At 42.2% G+C, this 27,431-nt stretch overlaps 1 protein-coding gene across 3 annotated transcripts; it reads left to right on the plus strand.

Annotated features, from left to right (window-relative positions):
* Window positions 1–815: 815 nt before the first annotated feature.
* AZIN1 (antizyme inhibitor 1) lies at window positions 816–26,964 on the plus strand. Of its 3 annotated transcripts, none has more exons than XM_082046996.1 (12): window positions 816–1,117; window positions 6,844–6,981; window positions 14,665–14,862; window positions 16,742–16,915; window positions 17,202–17,374; window positions 21,076–21,210; window positions 22,025–22,106; window positions 23,246–23,320; window positions 24,376–24,541; window positions 25,092–25,210; window positions 25,384–25,598; window positions 26,212–26,964. In XM_082046996.1, exons 3-12 carry the CDS (start codon window positions 14,761–14,763, stop codon window positions 26,321–26,323), a joined length of 1,353 nt encoding a protein of 450 aa, XP_081903122.1. In that variant the 5' UTR covers window positions 816–1,117; window positions 6,844–6,981; window positions 14,665–14,760; the 3' UTR covers window positions 26,324–26,964. The 3 variants fall into 3 exon arrangements, with proteins under 3 accessions (XP_081903122.1, XP_081903123.1, XP_081903124.1); XM_082046997.1 differs by having other exon boundaries at window positions 816–1,037; XM_082046998.1 differs by lacking the exons at window positions 816–1,117; window positions 6,844–6,981 and adding an exon at window positions 15,614–15,784 and having other exon boundaries at window positions 14,723–14,862.
* The last annotated feature ends 467 nt before the right edge of the window (window positions 26,965–27,431 follow it).

Below are 27,431 nucleotides of genomic sequence, written 5' to 3' on the forward strand. Positions count from 1 at the left end.
ATTGAAGGCTTTGGGATGTGCAGAACACGTCACAGTGCTTCAGTGGAACTCTGTGAAATATACGGGTCAGCTAAATCCCCCAGTTCATGTATTTACTTATAAGTGTCTGAAGGCCTGAAATTCATTAAAGACTGAGGCTGCCAGGTATGCGGTATGATTAGACTCCTCCAGTGAGCGTTATTAACAGCTTACCAGTGCCCCATGAATCAGTGTGAGTTAGTATGCTGTTCTTAACTCAGAGAATGAGGCTTCTGGCTGGCCATCAAGACCCGCTTTCTTTTCCCACCTGCTCAGAGCTGTGCTGACCCAGGACAGGTCCTGGTTTTGTGGAAGCCCTTACCAAAACACAGATGCACATTGCCATATGCAGTCACGTATGAGTAAGCGCCTGCCCTGGATCCTGCAGGACGCCTTTAGCTGAATCCTACGTGGTCTCTTCCCTGTTGTGTCAGGACCTACAGAAATCCTCCTGCAGAAGCCACGGTCCCAGGCAGGGCGGGCAGGCGGCCCGGCGGGAACACCGGCCGCGCCGGGCGGGTCGTGTCGTGTCCCCCGGGCACAGCCCCACCCCGCCCGCACCTGCACCCGGCCCGGCCCGCAGCATGGCGGGGGGCCGCCGCACCGCCTCCCCGTTGCGCGGCGGGGCCCGGGGTGGTGCGGGTGCCCGTGGCCCCTGCCCGCCGGCGGCGCTCGGCGAATACCCGCCCACCGCCCCTCGGGCGCCGCGGGGGGCGGGGTCGGCGCGGTGACGCGTCCCGCCGGATCCCACCCCGCCCGCCCGCCCTATAAGAGCCGCGCTGCCCACAGCGGCCTTTTCTCCTCGTCTCGCCACTCGGCTCGCAGCTCGTCTCGCCACCCGGTGGCCGCGCTCCCGCCTCCAGCCCCAGCTGCCGCAGCCCTGCGTCCCCGGCCCGCTCCGATTCTGTCTCTCTCTGCCTGTGCCCTCCCGTCCCAGCGCTGAGCTGCGCTTTCCCCCCCGGTCGCCTCCGCAGCCTATGGCCCTGGAAGGCGCCGCTGTCGCCGCCTGTATTTCTGCTGTAGGTTCCCACATCCCTCTTTAAAAATTCCGCCTAAAAAGAGAAGACGATTTACCAAATCTTTCGGGCCGTTATCTCACGTGAGTACTGGTACCCGGGGTCCCGGCGTCTCCGGCCTCCCCGCCGGGCCGGGGCTCCCGCCACGGGGGTAGCGGCGGGCGGGCGGGAGGCGGCGACGCCCACCCTGAGTCCCGGAGCGGGCCGGGGCGTCCCTGGACACCGGCGGTGGGAGGAAGTGGAAGGGGATCTCCCTCGCAGGGCTCCGAGGGGGGCAGGCCCTTGTTCCCCTCGGTGCAAGGAGGGGAAGAGGCAGCGGTGGCCGCGGCACCCGGGAAGGGCGGAGGGGCCCCCGGCGGGCACAGCCGCCGTGTCCATGCCGGGCGGGAAGGGATGTGAGGCCGGTTTTTCCTGCTGTCTTTTCTCCGGTCGTACGGTGGCGTGGGGCGAGACCGGCTGCCACCGGCGGCGGCAGATGGAGAGCGGGCGGGATGAGTCAGAGCCGAGGCTCCCTCTCGCCCCGGCGCGCATCGGGGCGCCGGGCAATGCGGGACCGCCGCCCGGGGAACGGGCGAGTGGGAGCCGGGGCCCCCGCGCCCTGGAGGGCGGCGGGCGGAGGGGTCAGCGGCCGCCGCGCTAACATGGCGGACAGCCCTGCGTGTGAGAGGCGGCGAAGCGGGAGGGGGAGGCCGGGGACCGAGGCCAGGGCCGCGCCGGCGCCGCCGTTCCCGGTTCTCCCCAGCCCCGCAGGGCGCAGGAGGGCGGTGGGGCCGCCGGCTCCGCGGGGAGCGGGGGCTCGGCGGCCGCCCTAACATGGCGGATTCCTGCGGAGGGGGGCTGTGTGGTGTCTTTCCCCTCAGCAGCCGGGGCAGTGCCCCGCGGCGGGAGACACGTTCCCGCCGGGCGGTGCCGCCTCTCGCAGTGTGTCTTTTCTTGGGGAAGCGGCGAGGGGTGTCCTCGCCTAGACCCCGTAGCGTGAAGGGCTCCCCGGCGTGTTGTCCCATCCCCCTGAGGCAGCTGCCCGGGTTCGGCAGCGCTCACTGCCGCCCAGGTCCCGGCGGATCCCTCCCCCAGGAGTGCAGCCGCACACTGGAAGCCCCCTCAGGCCCGGAGGAAGCCGCTGTGACAGGCTTCGAGGCCAGCCTGGCTGCTGGTGGGCAGAGAGGCGGGAGAAGTGCTGGTGGCATGGCTGCGGCGTCTGTGCTCTCCTGCTTCTCAGAGGCCATGTTGTGTGTCTGTAACCGTGGCTGTCCATCCAGGCTCCCACTCACACGCTCCTCTTCTTCCTCACCCCAGTTGTGCCTGTGGGCACCTGCACAGAGCCTCACCCTGTCCCCCTCGGCATGGTGGGTGGGAGGCACAGCGGGCAGCGGGGCAGCAGTGAGCTATCAGGGCGCTGCGCAAGTGGAGAGGGCATTGCACAAGTGACGCTTTCTGGTACGAGCGCTGGGATGATAAGGCAAATTGCCTTTGCGCAGAGAGCCGGGGGGGTCCTCCGGGTTACAGAAAGTGGAGCCTTTCCTTCCTCTTAGTAGACTCCTTGCCTTGCCAGGGGTGTTTGCTGGTTGTTTCAAGGATGCACATTTTCTCCCTCCCCTTGGGCAGCCTGTTAGTGTAGCACTAGCAGGTCTGGTGCTGCCAGTCATTTGGGAAGTCTGTTGGTTGAGCCTCGACCTCCTTGTACTTGTGGTCCACTGCTGTACTGGTGGCTTTTGGGAAGTACAGACAAGAGAGTCCAGTCACAGCTCAGCTGGTGGCTGTGTGTGTGTGTAAAGTGTGTGCACCTGCATGTTGGGGTGTTCTGTGTGTGTGTGTGTTGTGTTGCTGTTCCCTGTTTGATGAGAGGTCAGCAGAGGTGCCCATTACTCTTTGTAGGGGAGTTGGAAGTACGGTATGGGAGTGGGGGTTTCATGTGTAAGGGAGATAGTGCAAGTGCAGGAGTGTGGGTCATCTGGCATGGCCAAGGATGATGCTGTTATGCTTGGTACTAGACAGCACTGCAGGTATTTTCCAAGCATCAGTCTGGGCTTGTTCACAGCCGAAGAAGATGCATGTCTGTGCTGGGGGGACCCCGGTTGTTGTGAAAGGGAAGTGAGCTTAAATCTTTTTTAGAGCCTTTCTGAAGTGTGTCTCCTGGAGTCCAAAATCCTGCACAGCTGAAATGTGCCAGTAGGCAGGAGAAGCACTGCGTTTCAGACCTCTGCAGCAGTCTCTGGTGACCGAGCAGGATTTGATTGTGTAGTCCCACTCAAATGTAGCTGTCTTGAACGAAAACACTGTGTGGCGTCCAATAAAGCGGGTTAGACCAGCCTGCCCTCCCAGCCGGATACGTGGCTGGGTCTCCTGTGTGATCCGGGGAGAGGGGAGTGCTGCCCCATTGCCTCTGCCCTGGCTGCTGGATTTTTGGTTTGGAGGGTACTGCACTTGTCTGCTATTCTTCCTCAGATAAATGCGGGAGGCAGCAGTGCTGGGGGGGAGGTGGGGGTTGTGAATAATGGTGATAGTAGGAGGGGTTTGTTCCAGTCTGGACTGGTCCAGTCTAGTTCTTTCCTTCCTGTCACCGTGTGAACAATGCTGCTGCTGCTGTGGCTCATGCTGGTGACATGGCAGCCCCCTCCCCATATGCTTTGGGCTGCAGGGAGCTCCCTTCCCCACCTGCTTTGCCTGCTTTAGGCTGAGCCCCCCCCCCAGCCAGCCTGCTGCCCCCCTGTTAGGCCTTGAGCTCTGGGGAAGGTTGTTTAACCCCAGAAAAAGAGGGGTCTTTATAAGACGGGGGTGGGGGGTGCTCAGTGGTGAACAGCAATGGAGATGTTTGTCCTGTGGGAATGGTTCTACTGGAGGCAAGAAGCAGGTGTACCACACTGTACCGCAGCCTGTGCTCGCCATGCTGGCGGGCTGGTGCAGGTGTGTGTTTGCAGCAACGCTGGGCTGCATGGCCTGGAAATTATTCTGTCTCTCCAATTAAAGGACAGAGTCCTCTGGAAGGGAATTAAGACCTTCCCTTCCTGAAAGGAAGGCTTAATTGTGTAATGGACTAATTTGAGTATAGTGGCAAATTTCAGCTCAAAATGCTGTTGATGTAGTGCAGGAGCAAGAGTGCAGATGACAGGAGAATTCCTCAGGGACCCACTATCCCTTGGGGACTGTCTTGCCACGACGCCTTGGCCCTGATCTGGAAAAGGCCTATTGTAACAGAAGAATAGCTGCATTTTTTTGTGGACCAGAGTAACTTTGGTGCCTCTAAGTCTGTCAGTTGGTGTAAATATGCGAGGTCATCATATTGCCGTATTTTTAGGGCTTAGGTCATGGATATTTTAGCTCAGGTCACTAAAGGGTCTCTTCTCAGAAACAGCGAGATGCAGTGAATAATTTTTTCAAAGAAAATGAGTCAGTGCCTGGTTTTGTAGGCATGTCTGCATTAGATGTGGGCAGCTGAGGGGGTCGGTGAGCTGGAAAGAGTCTGTCCCCAGCTGGCCTGCTGGTGTGCGTGGGGCTTGCTGCAGGGATGCAGTTGTTCTGGCAAAACTATGTGCTGTGGACGACTGGGGGCTTATTTTGTTCCCTAGATGAGTGTTGGTATTCAAGTATGAAGTACAGCGTTGCTGGGCAAGCTGCAGACAAACTTTTGAGGCACCTGCTAGTAGAGTATAGTAACAGATGATACATAAATACACACATAGAGGTGTCACTTCAGTATTAAAAGGCAAAGCTGCCTTGATGGTTATTCCTGCAACTCAAAGTTCACTGTTTAGCACAGAATGCTTTTGTACCTACTTCAAGACCCTCAAACAATGAATGCTTAATTGTGGGTGATTACATGTGTGATTTTTTTTTTTATTTTTTATGTGGGTCCATATGGGTTATGGACATCTAATTTGTCCATTTGTCCATATGGGTTATGGACATCTAATACACTCCTGCTGCCTAAAATGGTAGTGCTGCTCTGCCACAGTAGAGCAAATTAACTCTTTATGCTGGTTAAAGCAGAGTAAAATTACTATGATTTGAAAGATTTAAATTGTACTGTTTTCTTCTCTGAATATTTAATATTGGCAAACCTGCACAAAAGAGGACAGTACATCTGTGTAGATCCTTCAGATAATTCTCATGTAAAAGAAATTTCTGAAGGACAATTAGAACTCAGTGCAGCTCAGAGTTGACTATTAGTACAGAAAATGATCAATTTTCATTCTGACTCCATGGGAGCTTTCATTGCACACTTCCTTCTTGGGACATGTGAGAATATTTATTGGAACAGTATTACAGGTGATATCTGTCTGAAACACGACTTTTTAAAATTCTGTGCTCAAGGTCATGTGCTCTCTCTAGATGCACCTGCTTTTAATTACTTGTTTTGCTGGAAAGGTGAACCTGTAATAATTGGAAAATTTGTATGAGTTCTTGAGTATAATCAGAACAGCACTAGAAAATAGTGGAGCCACTAGTTAGTTTTATGAAAGGAAAGTGTTGCCAGCTTTGTGTGTGTACTCTGAGAACTAAATGTAATTGACTTCTTGCTCTAGTTGAAGAAAGGGGTAAAGTTAAATATACTGCGGATAGATTAATTCTAGCTGGCAAAATTCCTAATGTCTTAATTATTTTTGAGGCACTGAGGTTTATTTTTAATATTGCAGGCTACTGAATGCTAATTTATATGATAAAGCTGAAGAGGTTGCTCTGTGGAGTCACACTGGGAAACAGTTGCCTTCAAGTTGCATTCACTTTTTGTAATTCAGTACTTCATAAACTAATTTAGTTTTCTAGTAGCAAGAATAAGTGGAAGAATACACTTAAGCAGTTTGCTGAGCTTCGGTCAAAAAGATGATCATCTGGTTTAGGTGATTCCCAGAAGCCAGGTTTTAGTAGGCAGCACATGTGGTGTCATTTAAATAATGAGAGCAGCAAAAATTTATTTTTACAATAGATTGGTACCTCCCGTGTTTCATGCCATAGACCACAGTGAATTTGTAGAAACTTTGTTGTATATTGGGTTTACACATGACCAGTTCTGTAGCATATTTAATTCAATGAAAATGACAGTTCCTTTCAGAAGGAACAACTTCTCAGCAGGGCTGGTTAATGTTTCCTTGACTGCTTTTTATGTTCATTGTACTGTTTTGTGTGATTGCTTTACCTTAATTTGAGTAAGCTAGCCTTGTACTTTAAATGCTGCTTTGGTGTTGTGTGCAATAGCCTTTAAGGGCCAGCTGAAATGTTTCCTCATTCCTGAAGGCAAGCATAAGTTTCTTTTTACTGTCTTGGTCATCTCTGGATTTGTCTTTATGGTGTTCTGTTTCGCTATATAAAGCACTATTTTTCACCCACATAGCTTTCTCACCCACATGCCGCGTTCATTCACAGCAGAGGAAGAAAGAACATGGCAAGGGAATTCTAAAATAGAAAGGAGGTGGGGAGGGGAAGAATCACAGTGGTTACAAGGGTTAAAAACCCTTCTGGAAGAGCAGACCAGTATTAAGGTGTACTACTCTAAAGCAGGATCATGCAGAGCTCTTTGCCTTTAGTTTTGAAAATCTTACAGTTCAGACTGTGAAAGATAAGTACAAACAAGCACTTTCATGTGCCTAATTCATGTGTTTTAGCAGTTCTTCATACATCTGACTTGATCTGGCTCAGAGCTTACATTCGCTCTTGAAAACTGGGTATTTAATGTGATTAAAAGCTTTCATGCTAAGGTGTTGCAAGCCTCCTTAAAAAGCACTGCTGAAAATGCATTTGTTAGTGTTTTAAGGTAAAACTTTTATTTTGCTCTGGCTATGAAATTTATTTTTGTATGTGTTTTCTCCCACAGGGCAAAATCTCTGATCAAGTTTACAACTATCCAGAGGGCTTAGGAGAAGTGCTTTATAGAGAACAGTTCGACTTCAACGCTGAGCCACCTTGGGAACCTAGCTGATGATAGTAGGGTTCCATCTCCTAACTTGTCCATGTAAGTCTCTTTTCCTTCTCTTTTCATCTGTATGCAGGAGAATAAGCACTTCCGGAAATACAAACAGCATGTATTGTTTTTTTGATAAACAAGTTAACTATTGTTACAGATGACCAAAATTTGAAGATAGTGTGCATATTATGTGGGGCTTTCATTCAAGGGAGGACTATAATTTTTATTCACCTAATACTTTCCTCAACACTTATCTGATGAATTTCTGAGAGACTTGTGTGAGTAAACTTTGTAAATAGACTTACTTTTGTGGATTAGGGCTGTTGGCTGAAGAAATCCTGAAATAAAATGTTGTAACCTCAGTCTCTCAGTGGTAATTCTGAAGTCATGAATTGGTGCTGTGTGACTGTTAACATCAAATCATGATTTGTTGAGTAGTGTGATTATTTTTTTTTAGGGTATTTTATACTGAAATAGTTAAAATTTGCTGTTGTAAACAGTAACTATTGCTGATTGTGGAGGGTGTGCCTTCCCAAATGCCTATGTCCATTATTTGCTAATTACTATCCACTTCCACAAATAGTTGTAGTTCAGCTACAGTAGAATGTGGAATTATGTGTTGGATGGAAATAGCATACCAATTATAAATGCCTTAACTATTTGCCTCTTAAAAATGTAATTAAAGAAAAACAAACCCCATGATAACTGAAAACAAATGAATGCACATAGCTGATCTTGAGGCGCACAGAAAACTCTGGAATGTGTGTGGTTATCCTGTTCCGCTAACATAAAGAAATAGCTTTATGTGGTTTTAACAATAGGCTTAAATGCATTTGTAATATCTGAGTTAAGCTGATTTTGTACAGCATTACTTTTTTCCTGTCTGACTGAAGGCACTTTTGGCTTAGTACCTATAAATTATATAATGCTTTTTAATGTAAAACTTGAGAATGAGAATGGGTAAGTGCATCTAACTGAGCCAGGTGCTTTTTAAAGACCGCAGAGCCCAGATGCCAGTTGTTAGTATGTGTCCTAATAAGGTACTTAATGTAGATTTGAAAATACTGCAGCAAGGGAAGCACAGGGTGAGTGTGGTTTACCATGAATTCTGGCTTTATCTCCAGAGGCTGTTATTTTGGTTTTGTTTAAAATGTACTGAATCAACTGCATATATCTGGTTCTGTGCAGATGACTGCTCTCTTCAAGTGAATACAGTTAACACTGAAAATTCTCTGAATATCACTTTTGTAGTTGTCACATGATTTTTACAAGCAAAAGATCTGAGAAAAAATTTTTCTTGTTCAGTTTGAGTTTCGGCTCACTCTTGTATGGGGGTAGAACTCTTGCATGGTATTTTGCACTTCAGCAGGAATAAAGTAGTAAAAATATTGGGAAGGCAGAAGAGTTGTTAAGAGGAAGGAGTTGAACAAAGTATAAAATATTAAGGTAATATAAATGCATGTTAATTTCTGAAACTGTTCTGAAGAAATCTTGGCTTTGACTCAAGTTTTCCCTGTTCGTGGAGAAGACTGTTCTGGTAGCTGCTTTGAGATTGTTCTTTCTCTAACTGGTGGATTGATGTGCTGTGGCAGATTGTGTGACGTATAGCTTGTCCTAAAATGGAAAACCTACTGGACTTACTGTATTTGTAGCTGAATGTTCAGATGATCAGTGTGTTTTTTTTATTATGTTTTCAGTAATAATATACTGTACACAACTATAAGTAGTTCAGTATTGAATGTAGTGGCGATACAGGTAGCAGTAGTCTGCAAGTGTTTGCCAGTCAATCTGTACATGTGCTGGTGTGCTGAAGCACAGGTAGTTGCCTCTAACCTGGCTGCGATGCAAGTTAACCAGATAATTTGTAGTGTGAGTCCTGTTTAACTTCTAAAGTGATTTAATGGGAAAAAGGACTATTGAGCTTTTAAATATAATTACTATATTTTAATGGAACTCAAATAAAAATCTTCTGTCTGAAGGTGTACTTACATTCCCATTACACTTGCTTCCTTTTTATAATTCTCTCCCTCTTTTGTCCTTGTGTTACATTGGCCAAGGAAGAACATGGGATTTAGTTCTGTCTTGCTCTTCCAGCTCTGGCTTTGTGAACAAGTCTGGCAACTATGGCCCGAAGTCTTGCTCCTTTGAAAATCCGTTCTGTTTGTTGCCACATCTGGTTGATCAGAAATAGAGGGAATTAGCAATGGAAATCTGATCTATTGACAAGCTCTGTCTGTGTCAAGTGGAAGCAGTAGTTATTTGGACTGGCTGGACTTGAAAGCTGTCTGCACTTTGTCTAAATGAGGCTGAGTGACAGTTGGGGAACAGGAGGGCTGGGATCAATGGGGAGGCCAAACACTAGTCTTGACTAAGCAAGTGAGAGGATAGGGAAGTAACTGCTTGCCCTGTCATGAAGGAGAAGTACTGGCATAGTACCACAGAAGTATATATACACTTAAGAGTGCATTTTTTTTTGTAAGCTTTGCTAGCTTATTGACTTTGAATTAATGTATTCAAACTTCAAGAAAAAGGAGGTTCTTGAAAGCATGGTTCCTGTAGAAGATGTCAGATGGAGCATTATTTTTTAGTATGTACCTGCTTTGATTGATCACTTCAGCAGAGATGCTCCCGTTACATTGCTCTATTAACTGTGTGGAACACTCCCGAGAGAATGGTAGGATGTGACTGACCTGAGCTGTACAGGTACTCTGTTGTGACACTCAGGGGATCTGTGCTGAGAGGCAGCTTGGGTGATGCACAATGTCCACTGCCATTGTAAATTAAGACACCTGCTTCAGCATTTCCATCAGTTGGTTAGTGGCTGCATTCAGCTAACAGAATGGTAAGGATGTAAATTCGTGAAAAGGCATCTTGAAATATTTTTTCAAATATGTACCCATTATAAATAGGCATTTCCTGCACTGAAAACAGAAGACTTGTGTTTCTGCTTTTCTGGTATACCTGTTCTGTACTTAATTGCCCACATTAGTGGCAAAATGCTTCTAGTTTTTATCTGTTAACCCTGAAAAACCACTGTGGTAAAAAAAGTGAGATGAATGTATTTTAACTCCTTATCATTTTTTGCATCAGCATAATTGTTAATCTCATATTTATTTCGCTTAATAAGACATGTAGCTGAAAGGCATTATTGGGGGACTGTTTGGTTTGCAGAGGCTTTGTTCCTTGCAGAGGAAGTTTTTAATGAAAAAACAGACCTCAAGGTTGGTTTCTTTGAGGCCAGACAATATGTAATTTTGACAATGTGAAGAAAAAAAATGAAAATCATGTGTTTGTTATAGATGCTTGCATGTGACAAGCATGTGTTTTGTTAATCACTTTTCAAAGCATTTTATTTTTCTTCTATTCCGGATGTCTGCATTCATTGCAGTGTTTGAATATGTAAGCCTTTATCTTCATCTTGGAAGTCAGTGTTAAGCTCTAAAGAGCCTGAGGATGTAACCTTACTTCAAAGAAAGCAATTGCATACCTATGTAGAAGTCTCATACCACTTGACAGCTTTTGTTTGCCCTAAAATATATGTCCTGGAGCATTGTGCAGGCTAACATTTCAGGTGGTAAATTGGGTGGTGTTACTATGCTTAAGTCTGTCAAATCATGACTGGCAGCAAGGCAGCACTTCCAGTAGGGACTGAACTCTGTGCTGTAATGATTTCTGACTCATCTTACACAGAAGAAGTCTTAAACCACCCTCTTGGTTTCCTTCTCTGTGTTTTTATTTGATCTTTCATTAATTTTATCATTGATTCTCCCCACCCCTCCTTCAGGAGGGGGTCCAGTCAGAGCAGGGTGAGGTCATAGTACAATCCCAGATCCTGCCTTAAAGAAGCCTTTCTCAAGTGTGCACTGTTTTGTGGTGGTGCTGGTAGGAATTTCAGTTTTCCCTTTGTAGAGTATTCTTCCTATCTTGTTCTCAACCAGACTGAAAAGATGTTATTTCTTCCAGAGCAGGAGAAATTGGAGAGGAATAGGCTGTGAGTGCAAGGAGAGAAGCTGGTAGGCTGATGTTAGCTTTTTTAGTAGAGGAATTTTGCTAAATGACAAAGCTTCGATGTCATGAACATGCTTAGAAAAAGCAGTTGCTGTTTAGCAGCCTTGGAGAGGTTATACTAGGTTGTTTATGGTTTGTTGCAAGCTATTTTATTAAGCCTGTATTACCGCTTTTCATCCCTGCCTCTTGACCATAAGATACTTTTGGATGAATGGACTACAAGAAAGAATTTGTTTTACTAAATGACCTTCATCAAAGCTCACTTATCATATAAATGGGTTTTTTTTGTTGTTGTTTTGGGGGGGTTAGTGGTAAAGAGGCCTCCTCCCACATGCTTTACTTAAACCAGTTTTATCCCTTTCCCCACAGGATTTCCCCAACAGTAAAAGTGCAGCTTTTAGAGGAAAGTGTTCTTCTACACCATCTCTGTCTGAAAGCTATAGACACCACAGTCATTAACTATGAAAATCTCTTTTATTTAAGAGTAATACAAAATTAGCTTAAATCTCCTTCATTGTAACTCAGATGAACACCAAGGCTCAAAGAAAAAAGGCTAGCTGTTCTTTAGATTGAGCTGCTTCATTTGAAATAGGAAGCACAAGCAATTAGTCTGCCAGGGTGTGTGTATGTCTGGTAGGACTAAAAATCTATTCAGTGCCCTGACTGGTTCCACTGGGTGTACTGAGACTTCCCAGCAGGGCAGATCAGAGGGCTGCTTTCGAGCAGTGGAAGGGACTTTTGACCATCTGCATGCTTTAGAGTGTACAAAGTGGCTTGTGGTGTGAAGAAAAAAACAACAACAAAAAAACCCACAACACCAAAACTTTAAAATCTAGTTTAGTAGTACCCTTATATATACAGTAAATCGTTGAAATGCTTTAGTTTTGACCTTGGACTTTTTTACCGGTGTGTACAATATGTTGGGGAATTGTGAGCTTGTGATCAGAAACACAGGATTTGTCCAACTTCAATAAACAATAAAAAGAAGTTCAGATATGAGGCTTCTGCCAGCCCATCACTGACATGCATTCTGTTGCAGGTTCTTAGAGTATTTACTGGTCAAATGTGAGCAGGAAGGAGGAAGGAGGAACATATGTCAAGATGTTTGTTGCCACTGAGTTTTGTTTGACTTTTTCTGAAGTTATGGGACAGATTAGATGTGTACCAAAAGATGTTATATCAGATGAAGCATAAAGGATGTTTGTCTTCAGTGTCACAAAAGGATTAAAAAAAATAGTGGGTTTTGAATGATTAATATAACTGCTACACTTGTATAATCTGCTGAAAATGGAAATTGCTTTGCTCTTTGCTTGCATGTGTTCAGCATAGCTGTTTACTTAATCCTCTCCTTGGGTATTATTTTTCTTGCAAGAAGACAACAGAAGAGCTGTTACTGTAGGATAAAAGTTTAATGTGTTTAGTACACAACCATCAAGTTCCCAAGGATGTGTAAAGTACTTTAAAACTTAGTTAAAAATTAGGCTGTTTAAGTAATATTATAAAGAAATTATGCTAAAAGAATTCAGCCCTGCTATTAGCTTTTTTCTTGTTTTAATCTTCACTTTTCAGATACTCCAGAACTACATCAAATTTTCAGCCAAGTGCTGACGCTAGCTTTTCTTTTGGGGGGGACACTAAACAAACACAGCAGAAACCCCCCTCACACCCCACAAAACCCCTTTTTGGCGCTCTGATCTTGAAAATCGTGGCTGTTTTATGGAGGTGAAGGTGTTGAGGACTTTGCTAATCAGCTAGCAAATCAAGGATACTGATGAAGTTCCTGTTCAGAGGGTGACAGTGGCTACATAGACATGACTGTGGTGTTCATGTTTGTTTCACTGATTCTGAGACAAACGTAATTCACAAGTTACTCTCTTTGGTTTGTGTTTTTTAAGGAATTTTAGCTGTCACTTAGGAACTTGAACTGAGATGTAACTGCCTGAAGATGTTTTTCCTGGTTATTATAGTGCCTGCCACCTAGTCATTGTTTTTATAGTTGTAATTTACTAATTATCACATTGATGTAAGGATTTATCCTGCTCTTGTATGACTGCTTCAGGTCTTTGAGATTCCCTTAAATAAGCATATGACTCATTGTATGTGTGAGACAAGTATGTTCTTACCTGGCATGCTTGTCTTTATCATTCAGCATTTAACTGAACATTTCTTGCAGCCGCTGAGTTAAATTCACCTGATAGTAAATGCTTCTCTTACAAACATAGGTGGCATACTTGAGTTATGCAGAAAGCATACAAACTCTAGCTCTTTACCCTGTCATTGGATGTATCGACAAGCAGGAGCAAATAACTGCTGCGGAATTGTCTTAGTATTAGGTTGAGCAAAAGTCACTTTCCTCATGTAACTAACTGTTAACTAAGCTTACCTTGCCAATAGGGATGTAGTAGAAAAAAGATGGGACAGAGCAAATGCGACCATTTGAGGTCAAAATTATCTTCCTAGCTTTGAAGGTCTTAGTGAAGCAATTTATGTTCAGCTGTAATGTTTCTGGTTTCTATCAAAACTTTTAATTAGAAAAATGTTAAGGCCAAATAACAGGTGGCTTTAGAAAAAAACCCCATCATTTTGTATAAAGACTATGTAACTTGAGATATTAATAAGTCATGGATGTTTGTTTAAAGAAAGTCTAGTTAGCGGGCTGGTTTTGATCAGTCTTATGTTAGTCAGAAAAATGACAGTTGAAACAAAAAAAAGGTCTGGTCAGTTGCTACGAAGTTGTAAGTAATGAATTGCTTTTAAACAAGAGCTATGACTCCAGTGGAATGTAAACTGCAGTCTGTTGTATTTGTCAAGCAAGGTGGATAAAGGTATATAATCAGCTGTTGGTAGTTCTCTGCTGTCTACCAATTTGCACTTGAGCCTGACTTTTTAATCCATATTAACATTTTCTGTATTGGGACCTTGTTGATTCAGGTTGTCTTTTGGAAAACATTGCTTATAAACAATATGTAACTTGCAGTAAAAGTTTGACCATAAACAAGATGCAAATAAACCTGGGCTAGAACTGTTACTTTCTTTTAATACCAGTTGTACTTACTGAGGTTAGTTGCAATTTTTAAAACTACTTCAAGGTAGTGACTTCTTTCTGTTAACTTCTACTGAAGTGAAGATTAAGTGTTGCGGGTAACTTTATGAGCAGAACAACAAAATAAATGTCTAGTAAATACAATGTGTGAAGGCAGTGGATATGTATTACCATATAAAAAAAAGCCTCAGCATGATAGCAGAAATCTGAAATAACACAAGAATTTTAAAATTGAATCAGTAAACTGAAAGTTTTCTTTAACAAATTCAGGAATATTGTATTACAGGCAGCCTTCTAGTTGAATACTAATGTCACTTAAGATGCTGTACTTAAGCGTAGCTCAGGTGTTTGTACAAGTATGCTACGCTTGCAGTATTTTCATAGTTCGCATAAGCTCAACACGGATCAGTGTGCACACAGCCTGGGATGTTTTGCAAGAGCAGCCTTGCATGTGTGGCTTCTCACTCGTCTTACACAGCTTCTCTTTTATTCTTGGCTTCAGTAGAATTGTACTATGCTTATCCCTGGCAAATGGAGAGTGGACAGAGTGAAAATATATTTCACTTTTGTAGAGAGTTTGTCTGTTTGTAGTACATCAGATGTAGAAAACTCTTTCCAATGTTTAAATAGTGGTGTAATATGCTTTGTGCCTCTTTTCTCATTGATTTGTTTTTATACAGTTTGTTGCATAATTTAAGGACCCGGATATAAGGCTTGGAAGCCCATCCCTTGTGTTTCTTGGTTTATGACTGTCGGCTTTGTGGAATACGGCTGAGATGAAAGGATTTCTTGAGGATGCAAATTACTCCATTGGCCTGTTGGATGAAGGAGCAACTCTTGCAGATGTTATTGACAACTGTATTTATGAACATACCCATGTAAGTTTTGTGAGTTTTTTTCCAAATCTTCTGGTTTAGTTTTCTTAAGTCTTCAAACTAGGTCAAGGTATTTACCAGTGATGAGCTGACAGCAACAGAGGAACAGTTGGCTAAAACTCAACTTGTAAAGTAGCTTCCAGTTCTAATTGAGTTTCTTTGCTGGTTTTATGCCTTGGGCTGAATTATCTTGGGGAAATTTGGGGAACAATTGTTACCTCCCTGACTGTTTAGACAAATGTGTACACTGAGCCAGTTTAAGCCATGTTGAAAATTTCTGTGGTCAGTCACAGTTGTATGGTTATACATCTTCTCGTTACCCTTCTCTCTGTTGGAAATACGGGTACAAGCATGTTGTGAAGTGCTACCTTTTTTCTTTCAAGAAAATAAACTGGTCTAAAATCTATTAAGGTTGAGCAATCTACTGGAAAGAAACTTAAATAATTCTGTGTATGCAATAATAGTTGTATTGAGTAAGGCTTCAGTGACTTCTTAGGAGGCAGAAAGATGCTGTAGCCTTTTTTTATAGACAAGCTTGTAGGAAGAAAGAGCTTTAAAAGAAGTTTCATCAAGCAAATCCTGTATCCTTAACATGCCATACCTGTGAGTTGTTCGCTTTTCCCTTGAGTTATCAGAACTCATGTTCAAATGGAAGTGCTTAACTATAGTACAGCAAATAGTTAACTCCCATGGCCTTCTGAAGTCAGGCGTAGGATTCCCAAATCCTGATTCCTAATATTCTTTTTCTGTCTAGCAAATAAATAGGTAAACTACTGGCAACATGTCATGTCTCCAACCACTGACTGGCTCACAGAGGATAGCTGCCTCCTGCTGCTTTCATTTACTCCTTTAGCTCAAGGGGTAGAGGCCTGTGCCATGGATCTAAAGCTCCAGATCCCATTCCTGCTGGTGACCCGTACAGGGGGTCAGTATGCTTCCACCCGATGGAATTTCTATTTGTGTTTTTTTAAACAGAAATAAAGACATTGTATACAATAAGCCACAACATATTCATGTCTGCAAAAGTCAAGTGTTAAAATTAACGTTTGATGTACAGTCTTAATTCAGATTGATCATATATTTGTGATGGTCTTTAATTGATATAAAGTAGGCAATTCATTTACAGATATCTTACTGGATGCTCATTATAAACAAATCCAGAATGATCTGTTTGGATTTTGATCCGCTACATCCACATCATGACTTGATATTGAGAAAGGCTATGGTAACAGATGCAACAGGGGGACAGTAACAGTTTCCAGAAAACTCTCTGTGCATTTTCATAGATTATGTACTTGACTCTGCAACCTTAACACACTTAAAACTGTTTGAACTTTGTGCTCCATGAGATGTGGAGAACAGTCTCAAACTTGACTTCCAGAATTAAAATACTAGCAAATTTCCAGTAAAATGAGTTTAGATAGATGTTAAAATAATGGTAGTACTTTAGATTTTATTCCTGGTGTAATAAGCTATAAGCTGTGTTGAGACTGTGGAAGCTTTTGTCCCAGTGGATTTTCTTCCTCCAAAAAGTTGCAGACTTCTGAAAATAAAAAGTTGGAAGAGATTTGTAACCTATTCTGTATTTTTAGATAAAGTCTGCATTTGGCGTTTGAGTAGTATATTTTGTTCAGGAATCTCAGAATGTTTTTTAAATAGCACTCATATCTGTGAAGTGGTAGGTATTCCCTTTGACTTTTTAAAAGTAGTTCAGATTGTTAGGTAACAGTAAAAACAAGAGGATTGTTTGAAGGTCAAACCTAAAAGTTAATAACAGAAGAAAAAATGTACATAAGTCTTTAAGACTTTGTTTCATGGATGGTTTTGACAGCAAACCTGCAATTTCAGACATTTTATTTTCCCTTTTTTCCTCATTTTTTAGACTGGAAAAAGAGCATTTTATGTTGGTGATCTTGGAAAGCTTGTGAAGAAGAATATACAATGGCAGAATGTGATGGCACCAATAAAGCCATTTTATCCTGTAAGATGCAATTCTACTCCAGGTGTACTTGAAATTTTGGGAACCCTTGGTGTTGGATTTGCATGTTTCAGTAAAGTAAGTTTTCATTTTCTGTGTATCTATGTGCCTTATTTTCTTCTATGTGTCTGCTAGTTTTAAATCGGCTTTTCAGTGTTAAGTGCCATAGTTATAAATAATATAATTTAAATTGTGAACTCATGTAACTGGCTGTTGAAAACTCGTATTTCTACCCTAGAAGCAGTGGATAGTTTTCTCTTTCATGTATTTGACTCTTTAGCACAGAACTAGAGCACATGTAATAAAAATTCAGTCAAGACAGTGCACTAGATGTGTCAAATGTTGGTATGTTTGTGTTTTTCAGTCTGAAATGGCATTGGTACAAGACCTGGGCATTTCTCCTGAAAACATTATATATACAAATCCTTGCAAGCAAGCTTCTCAGATAAAGTATGCAGCGAAAGCTGGGATAAACATCATGACTTGTGACAATGATACTGAGCTGAAGAAAATTGCACGTAACCATCCAAATGCTAAGTAAGTGTCAAAATTCTAGTTTTGCTTTTTGTGTGGTGAAAATTTTAATTCTGCCTGTGTTCTGGGTTGCTTGAGTTGCAAGCAAGTACATAGCTTCTCTTACATAATTCACTTGTATCTGTTTTTCTCTTTTTGTCTCTATTGAAGGTAGCTTTTTTGTGACTTTTTTCCCTACTGGGTCTTAGGTTCCTCTGCCCTTGTTTTGGGAGAAATCTCCTATTTTGATTTCATAGGGCAATCTTCATGTAAAATTTTCAGTGATTAAACTTCAGAAGTCTGTCACCTCATCATCTGCAAGTATATCTTCCTCCTGCTCTGTTGTGGCTTCAGTGTTTTCTTTCAGAGCATTTTGTTTTGATACTAGTAGCTTCAGCTGAAGTCAGGGCTGGAACTACCAGCAAATAAATGAGTAGGTGCATTGAGTCCCATCTAGGGTTTGGGCATACTCTGCAGTTAAATGACTGCATGTAGTTCTCAGCTATTAAAACAGTGAGAAATTTGACTCCAGTTCTATTTGTAGTCACTTCAGTATTGGCCCAAATGCAGATGCTTTCTGTGGAGAAGTGATCAGAGCTGTTAAATACAAGAATTATATTGTTGCCAGTGTACTGTGGTATCTGTTGGACTGATGGGTGCTCACCTCATTAAGCATCACATCCCTCACATGTTTACTTAGGCAGTGGGCCATGCCTTTAAGAAATTTGGAGTTGGGGCCCAAGTGAACGTTGCGGTGCTTTCCAGTGATGAATGAGGTATACAGCTTCCCTCAATGTCATCAGAGCACACTAAGAAACTGAATTCCTGACATCCTTTACAAAGCCCTGGGTTCTAGACTGTCCTTATTAAACTGTTAGGTCTTCTCCCAAAACTGTGGTCATAGTTGTAGCTTTCTCTTACGTCATTAGTGTTTTTACCAGTGTTATCTCTGGTGCTTTTAGTGTGTTAGTTTTTACATTGATTTATTTCCTTGAGTCCTCACAGCTTCTTTTAGAAGATGTTGTCTATGGTAACATCCACAGCAAGAGAAGTAAGGATGCAAATTTTTGTGGCCTCCTCTGGCCCCTCTCCAACAGGTCCATGTCTTTCCTGCACTGAGGGCTCCAGAGCTGGATGCAGGACTCCAGGTGAGGTCTCACCAGAGCAGAGGGGCAGAATCACCTCCCTTGACCTGCTGGCTACGCTCCTTTTGATGCAGCCCAGGATACAATTGGCTGTCTGGGCTGCAAGCACACGTTGCTGGCCCATGTCTGATCTTTCATCCACCAGTGCCCCCAAGTCTTTCTCATCAGGGCTGCTCTTAATCCCTTCCTCCCCCAGTGTGTATTGATACTGGGTGTTGCCCTGACCCAGGTGTGGGACCTTGCACTTGGCCTTGTTGAACCTCATGAGTTTCACATGGGCCCACTTCTTGAGCTTGTCCAGGTCCCTCTGGATGGGATCCCATCCCTCAGGTGTGTCAGCTGCACCACTCAGCTTGGTGTCATCTGCAAGCTTGCTGAGGGTGCACTCAATGCCACTATCTGTGTCATTGATTAAGATGTGAAATAGTACTAGTCCTAACACAGAGCCCTGCAAGACACCACTTGTCACTGGTGTCCATCCAAGCATTGAGCACCACTTTCTGGGTGTGACCATGCAGCCAGTTCTCATCCACTGAACAGTCCATCCATCAAATCCATGTCTTGCCAATTTAGAGAGAAGGATGTTGTGGGGGACCATGTCAAAGGCTTTACAGCAGTCCAGAAAGACAATATCCATAACTTATCTCTTGTCCACTGATGTAGTCACTCTACCATAGAAGGCCGTGAGCTTAGTCAGGCAGGACTTGCCATTCTGGCTCCCTGATCTCTATGTGCCTTAGCATAGGTTCTAGGAGGATCTGTTCCGTGATCTTCCCAGGCACAGAGGTGAGGCTGACAGGTTTCTTCCTGTGTGTAGTTGTTGTAGCAAGGTTGTCTTTTTGTAGATGAAGTGAATAATGCTTTGGCTGAGGAAATCCTGCTTAGAAAGCTGTAGTCTCATTTTCCAAAAATTCTTGTAACGTTCTGCGCTGAACGCACTTAAGGGTAGGTCTCTTTTTATAATTGATGTTTCTGCCTTTGGAAATCTTAGTAACTTGAATGATTGCCCCCCTGTTTTTGTTTTTTAAAGAAAGAGAAGAAATGTCAGAAAGGAGTGCCTAGTCTTTTGTTTCTGTATACCTTTGTACCTTTGGATTTTTCAGGCAAAGTTTAACTGCTAAGGTTGTTGGTGCCATAAGAGGAGGCATCCTTAAAAAAACAAAACAAATCCACACACATCATCCCTGCTCTAACTGGTTGAAACTCAAGAAGAATCCTGCTGGATTTCTAGAAATCAGACTTGCAGTTTTCCAGTGGTTTGCAGTAGAAAAATGTCTTGCCTTACTTATAATGCTGCCATAACCATTTGCCAGTAAAATTTTACCTTTGGATGTCTGTAAGAAATGGTTTTGCCTAATCTTAATGTGAGGTTACAAACCATAGTATTATGGGATTGAAATTTTTTTCTGTTTTGAGGAGTTTAACTTCTGACCATTTGTTATCTAGTACTTTTTCCAGATGCTTCCAAAAATATTGTTTGGTTACTTGAACAGAATTGTCTGTGCTAGTGGAGAAGCAGGAAATGAGAGGCTGGTCACAGTTTCTCAAGATGAAGTCATATAAATTAAAATTAACAAGGATTGTTGGGCAAACTGTCTGAGAACTTAGCATGTTTTTTTTCTCTTAAAATGCATTTTAAACACATCATGAGACATTTGAAAGGGCCTTTTAGGAATTAGGCCAACATGTATGTTGTAGTGTTTTGCTTGTTGCACGTCTTGAAAATATTTCGCTTTGGGTGCAAAGCTTCTACCACTTGTTGATGCTCTTCATCTCGGTTTACTGTAATGTACTGTGTGCAGACTGCGTGTATGTTATGACACAACTTCTGTGTAATTTACCACATCACTAATTAATTCATCTGTATTGTTGGGGTGGGGGGAAGAGGAAGCCAGTGACTTTTTTTAGTGGACAGCAGTTTGAATTTGTGAGTTTTGGTGATATACCTCTAGAGGTTTTGCTTTTGCTATTCAAGTGTCACTTTAATGTGAGACTGTAAGAGAAGGTGCTCATTGCCACCCTGCTCCACAAGTGTCCTGGAAGAAGGGGCAGGGAAGGGACTGACACCCCCACCCCGTTCTCCAGCCTGCAGGCTCAGCTGGGAGGGGAGGTGGAGGGACGGCCCTGGTGTGCTTTCAGTGTGTCAGCCTGGGGTTCTCCAGGTGCTGAGTTCAACCAAATCTGACACATGACTGACTGAAGCAGTATCTCCATGCTCTCCTCTTGACTGGGAAGGAGGACAGAGATGGGAAAAGCATATTACAGTCTTAATGGTTTTATGAGGCAGTGTACTTTATTAGAAGGTAACATTCTCTTTTATTACAGCACTCAACAGACTCTTGCTGCTACAAGAGTCTTAGTTGCTGCATTTCGAAATCCCTTGTCCTTCTTGGCTCCATGTTTTAGCCCCTAATGGCTAGTTTTTTCTCTGTACAGGATTGTTTTTATTAGGTTCACTTGACTCATCCATCGATGGAGCTGGAGTATTGACAACATAATCAACACACTTCTGACAGTCTTCAGGCTTCACATGTGCTGATGATGTAAACCAACTGCCCCATCATCTTCCCCTTCTCTTAGGCTCTTACTGCACATTGCCACAGAAGACATTACTGCTGATGAGGAGGTGAATATGAAGTTTGGCACCACCCTGAAGAACTGTAGGCACCTCATGGAATGTGCTAAGGAGTTGGGAGTCCAAATAGTTGGTGTGAAGTGAGTAACTTTATTGTTCTCTGCTGGCTGAGCAGATGTTTGTAGGATGTACTCAAGAGGTAGAACGCAAAATAATTTCCCCCCCCTTTTGGCACTATTTTACAGGGTTAAACAACAAACACAAAAACCACCACCAACTTTTGGATCATGAGTTTTTGCTTGCAAGCAAAAACTAGTATGAAGCAGAGTGGCTATTTACAGACATCAAAGCAATTTGAAATAGGCTATCAGAAATCCTTCTGTCAGCATAAAAGTGAAGTTCAGAAGCCTCTCCTATTTTCTAGCTGTTCTCTTGAACTTCTGTGGTAACTTGATTTGTATCTTTCCAGCAATAAAGAGCATAACAGATTAAGTGCTGGTGTAGCATGGAATAGCTTAGATGGGTTTTGAACAAGATAAACATGGGGTTAGATTTTCAAAGAGTTAGGTCCTGTGTTACTCTTTGATCATATCAAGACAAAATACAAAGTGGGGTAAGGGAGAGGAGACTGAATACAGGTATTGTGTTAGCATTGGTGCCCACTGAAGAACAAATTTTAACCACTGAAAGATTCAGTAAGTCTGTTGTTTCTTAAATATGAGAATATTGTACAACATTCTTGTTAAGAGCAAGACAGGCCACAAGTACAAATCCAGTGGAATAGAAGGCAATTATTTTCTGCGCTTATTCTTTGCACAGTTGCTGTATTATCTTGCTTGTCTTGAGCCACTTGGGGAATGAATTGCTTCCATTGCTGTTTTATATGGTTAAACAGTTTGCTTGATCTGAAAGTTGCGGTGTTCAGTGCATTAACTGCAGTTTTATTTCTTTCAGATTTCATGTTTCAGGCTCTTGCAAGGAACTGCAAACATATATTCATGCTATATCTGATGCTCGGTGTGTGTTTGACATGGCTGTAAGTAAATATATACACATATGCAATTGCTGTGTTAGACGGTCCATTCTATTCTAATCATACTAATAAGCCAACTACATTATTTCTAAAATATTATATATCAATGCAGGAAATGAAACTTTCAGTAAGGGACTGAATTCTCCATTGTGAGACATGTGGTAGAGGTAAAACAAACTTCAAAATCTCAATTGTGGACAAAGGTTAATGAATACTGTCCCACTGACAGGCCATAGCCTAGTGTGCCATTTTCAAATAAAAAAATCAGTTTCCCACTTTTGGTAGAGGCTTCTAGAAATTCAGAGCTCAGTCCTGCAAATACACAGTTGACATTAACTTATACACAGTTGACATTAACTTATATTAAAATACTAAGCATTTGTATGCTGGCATGTGTCATGATACATGCACTAATTTGGTGCATGTGATCTCTGAGATTAATAACAAAGCATCATAGGAAATAAAGGGGTCGTATTGTGGTGTGTGTGAGGAATATCCAAATCTGGATGAAGAGGAATGGATTTGCTGGATGCTTCGGGTGACTCTTGTGAGTCTTACATGTTCTATGTGTACTTCTCATATTGCAAAATTCAAGAATCCCTTCTCTGAACATCTGTCTTCCTATAAATGAGAAACTCAAACTCTACATAGAGAAGACTGCAAAACTCTTTACTCTTATTACTGCAGTCAGTGCGTTAGCTGTGACTGGTAACACGTGGAGGACAACAGAACTGAAGTTCTTACTGATCTTGGTGCAAATTTGTTGTAGCAGTCTTGTCACATAAGTGCTACATGAGACTTGCATTATACATATTTCTAAATTCCTAAAACTTCCTTTTGTCAGAATGTACCACCCCATTCAGCAAATATTGTCTGAATATGCCAGGTCCCACAAGATGGGAATTGAGGGACACCTACTTGAGAATTGTGCAACCAACTTCTGTTGACATTCCAATGCTATTACTACTAGGTTTAATAGAGCTATACTAACTTTTATGATGCTGTTACTCCCTCACTAGACATACTCTGCTAAATATGCTCAGAAGTGTAAGTACATTAAAACCAACCACAGTAAGGAGCAACAAAAAATATTTTTACAGTTACAGTTGTCCATATACTTATGTTCTGCCTATGCATTTTAGGAAGAATTTGGCTTTAAGATGAACATGTTGGATATTGGTGGAGGCTTCACAGGTTCAGAACTTCAGCTGGAAGAGGTATGCAATGTATTGGAAGTTGAAACTGAGTTTGATTTAGGAAGCTGAAGTGTTTAACATTAAAACTGCAGCTAACATTGGTAGCTGATATTCTAAGTTCCATGTTAGATTGTAATTAATAAGATCTAAATAATTTGGTTTATATTATTTATCATGGGTAGTGTAATCAGTTCTTGGAGATGATCATGATTTTTTTAATTCTGTTCGTATCAGATGAGCATTTCATGGGTTAAATTATCATCCTAAACCACCTTAACAGTAGTAATTCAATTTTTTGGCAGTTTACTGTTGTCCAACTGGTTATGCTATTGCATGGTTAGGGCCAGGATTGCTTTAGCATGCTTTGGATCATAAAACATGTTGTTGCTGTATGCAAGTTTCTGGTACTTTGCTTTAGAACTGAAGGCTAAAGGTCCTGCTTTTATCTTTGCTTTGGCAAGCCTTTGATTTGGCCTAGATGGGGTCTTCAGTATGCAGTGGCACATAAAATAGAATAACTTGTTTACACTGTTAATCTTGTCTTAAAGACCAACTCCTCAAATGCAGGACAGAGAAAGTAACAGCATTCAGGGCTTTTCTTAATTCTAACTTTTCTGTTACTTGTCCAAAATACTTGTTGATCTTCAAATATGCCTTGAGATTTGAGCATTGCTATTAAATAATTAGTTCTGTTTCTAATACAACAGTATTCAGAGCTGATCACAAAAAGGCCCTTTCCTTGTTCTTCTCGATTCGTATGTAATTTTTCATCATCTGTTGTGCTTAACAAACTTTGAAATTGCTTATGCAGTCTTAAGTGTACCATGGCTTTGGGAGGAAGGACCGTGTAGTGTTTGGGCTCATGGTGCTTAGTCTTCAGTATTTACCAGAATGACCTATTAAACACTGCAGTAAATTTTGGGCCACTAGTGAGGGCACTGCTTAGAGAACAGAAGAGCAGAGCAAGCTTTTGGTGTGCTTACTAAGGCTGTTGTTGACACACTTTCAGTGTGTGTGTATCTGATATATATGTAAGAAAAGTTTCATTAGTCTTACCTCTGACTTCACTTTCCTAGGTTAATCATGTCATCAGGCCATTGCTGGATGTCTACTTTCCTAAGGAATCTGGTGTTAATGTGATTGCAGAGCCTGGATGTTACTATGTTTCATCTGCATTTACACTAGCAGTCAACATCATTGCAAAGAAGACTGTTGAGTGTGATAAACTTCTTCCTTCTGGAGGTAAGGGGTGTGTTTATCTGTTATGAGTTGGTACAGACCACTGCTCAGTTTCAGTCAAGATGCACTGGTTTGCCTCAGCATATAGTTAATAGACTCCCTGATGGCTTGCATTGTAACCCGACTTTTGGGTTCTGACCAGGTGGTATCTATGTATCTCACTTTCTTGGTCACATTTCTGTGGTACTTCTTGTTTCCTTACTAGCTTTGACTTCCCAGTGGTTAAACCAAAATTGGATGCTTTACAGAAAGTGTATTAGAAGAACATAGAAAAACACATCATAGATCTAGCTGCTTCTCTGCTAAAGTAGAAATTGGATTTATATTCTTAACAGTGATTATTACTGAAAGTATTAATTTTATTAAGTCTTACACTTAATGTTAAACTGAATTTATAATCTGGTCTCATACAGATTACTCTGCTTATAATTCTCCCATTCCAGTATATATGGAACCCCCTTGTCAGGAAGAAGCAGTTGGCTTAAGTTAGGTTGCAAAAGGACTACTTATGACAAAAAAAAATGTATGCAGACAACTTTTTTCTTTCTTCCAGTGGAGCAAACCGGGAATGATGATGAACCAATATTTACGTATTACATAAATGATGGTGTTTATGGTTCATTTGCAAGTAAATTGTCTGAGAAATGGAATACTATCCCAGAGGTTCACAAGGTGAGTACTTCTGTATTTTTCAGAGATAGGCCTTACTATCCTTATTTTTATATAAATCTAACACTGCGTATGTACATGATTATATATTGTTTATAAAATTATCCTTCTGTGTATTTGAAGATTTTCTTATTAAATAAACTAAAGCCTGAATCACCTGGATCATTTCCTTATAGAAATACAAGGAAGATGAGCCTCTGTTCGCAAGCAGCCTTTGGGGTCCATCCTGTGATGAGCTTGATCAAATTGTGGAAAACTGTCTTCTTCCTGAGTTGAGCGTTGGAGATTGGCTGCTCTTTGATAATATGGGTTCTGGTACCTTGGGTGAACAGTCTACCTTTAACGACTATCAGAGGCCACTGATTTACTACATGATGTCTTTCAGTGACTGGTAAGAAAGTTCTGTTGGTAGTGGTGAGATTGTTTTAACTTCCTTCACTTCCAGCCAAATAGAATTTGGATTTGGTGGCAAATACAGGGAGATGCAACTGAGCACAAGACTCTGGCTTTTTCGTTTGAATTTTTACTGTTCAGTCTGACTTTGCTAAGGCTGAACTGAGCTATGATAAAATGCCGACTTTGCTTTAGAGTTGAGAAAGGAAAGCAAAATACCTAATGTGGGCAATGAGTTTAATGGTAGTTGTTGCTGAGTAACAGCCTTTCACTACTCAATGTCAGCTGCTGGGATTTCCTAACACTAGTAATTGCATCTTGTGTACAACATTTGCAGTAGGTGGGAAGGGCAGTAACACTGTTGTGCTGATGGTGGGATTTGGGTAACCTGTTCCAACTCTGAGGTAGCCAGGGCCCTGCGCTTCTTCTGCTGGAGGGTCATGGCCTTGCTGTGCTGCCAAGTGCTTGCACAGCTGACTGTCCCTTCTGCTGAGACTGGGGGCAGCCTACCCAGGGGCAGCACACCTCAAATGCTGTGTTTAGGGCTGGTTTCTGATGTGAAATTGTACATGAAATCATGTTACTACAAGTCTCATCCTTTTCTGCTTCAGGGATGAGATGCAAGATGCTGGAATTGCTTCAGACACATTGATGAAGAACTTCTTCTTTGTGCCTTCTTGCATTCAGCTGAGCCCAGAAGACCGCTTTTCCACTGCAGCTTAAACAGGCATTAACGCTTCATTTAGACCTGCAGTTGCAAGTCTGTAGTTTGTCTGGTCAACATTCCAGTGTGGAAGAAATGGAACAATCTTGAATTCAATTCATTCTTTTCAAAACTTGAAAAAATAATAATACCTAATGGGGACCAGGCAAAACAAGCTACAGCTACAATTCACTGGGAGGTGGGAGGGTTAGATAATGGCATCCAAATTTAAAATCAAGTTCATTCAACCCCTGAGCGTTTAAATATGCAACAAAATGGATGACTTAGTGGAGATGGAAACCCATCACTTGGGTTCTTCAACAGTTTACATACAAGTACACAGTTTTTATACTAAGGATTCCTGTTAGAAAAGTCTTGTAAAGTTATTGTCTTTCGCCCAGATATATCAAATGTCAGTGGGAGACCAGTGTGACTTCATTAGATGTTTAGTGTATTTAGAATGTGTAAATTTGTGCTTTGAACTGTAGTTTAATAAATGTAAAATTGCATCATAGTATTTGTTGTATTTGACCCTTGATGTATCCCTTGTATGATTGCAATAAACCTTTGTGTAGATTTTACTGTTTTTCAGGCTAACTTGGGGAAAGACTAGGCAGAAGTAGCTTCAAAATCGATGTATAAAGGATTGTTTTGAGAAGCCGCCTTTTCTCTAGCCCATTATTTCAGCTTTGTATTAAACCATAAATAATTTAAGTGTGATAAACCTGTAGGAAGTGAAAGTCGTAAGTTCCTAGAAGGCTAAAAAGCAATTTGTGGTGTTTTTGTTTTTTCTTAAGAGCATGACCTTAGATTCCGTTCTTAACACCAAACACCAAACCTGCAATAGATAAAGAGGTACACAAAAGAGAAGTTGTCTTTTAGTTAGTGTGCATGTAGTGCCCCCGAGACCATGGGTTAGTCCAGCTCTGCAAGTTGTCACAGAACCTTTAGCTTGTTTTTAATGGTGTTTATTGATTTCAGCTAGTTCTGCATAGTTCTGACTCCTAAGAGGAGGGCTACGTAAGTCTTCAGAAACCTCAATGCTCTCTTGTGCTTGACTTCATTTGAATACATCCCCAAAGTAAAGGTAAAGCACACTGCTAGAAATACAAATGCCAACTGTGTTAC

The sequence above is a fragment of the Streptopelia decaocto genome (genome assembly GCF_964273445.1).
Source record: "Streptopelia decaocto genome assembly, chromosome: 2".
In the NCBI taxonomy this organism is placed as follows: Eukaryota; Metazoa; Chordata; class Aves; order Columbiformes; family Columbidae; genus Streptopelia; species Streptopelia decaocto.

Excerpts from the sequence above, each read along its gene's own strand:
- AZIN1 (XM_082046996.1), top strand. The coding sequence starts at position 14,761 with ATGAAAGGATTTCTTGAGGATGCAAATTACTCCATTGGCCTGTTGGAT. Across the intron at positions 21,211-22,024 it reads GTCCAAATAGTTGGTGTGAA|ATTTCATGTTTCAGGCTCTT; the intron begins GTGAGTAACTTT and ends TATTTCTTTCAG. Across the intron at positions 25,599-26,211 it reads ATGATGTCTTTCAGTGACTG|GGATGAGATGCAAGATGCTG; the intron begins GTAAGAAAGTTC and ends TTTCTGCTTCAG.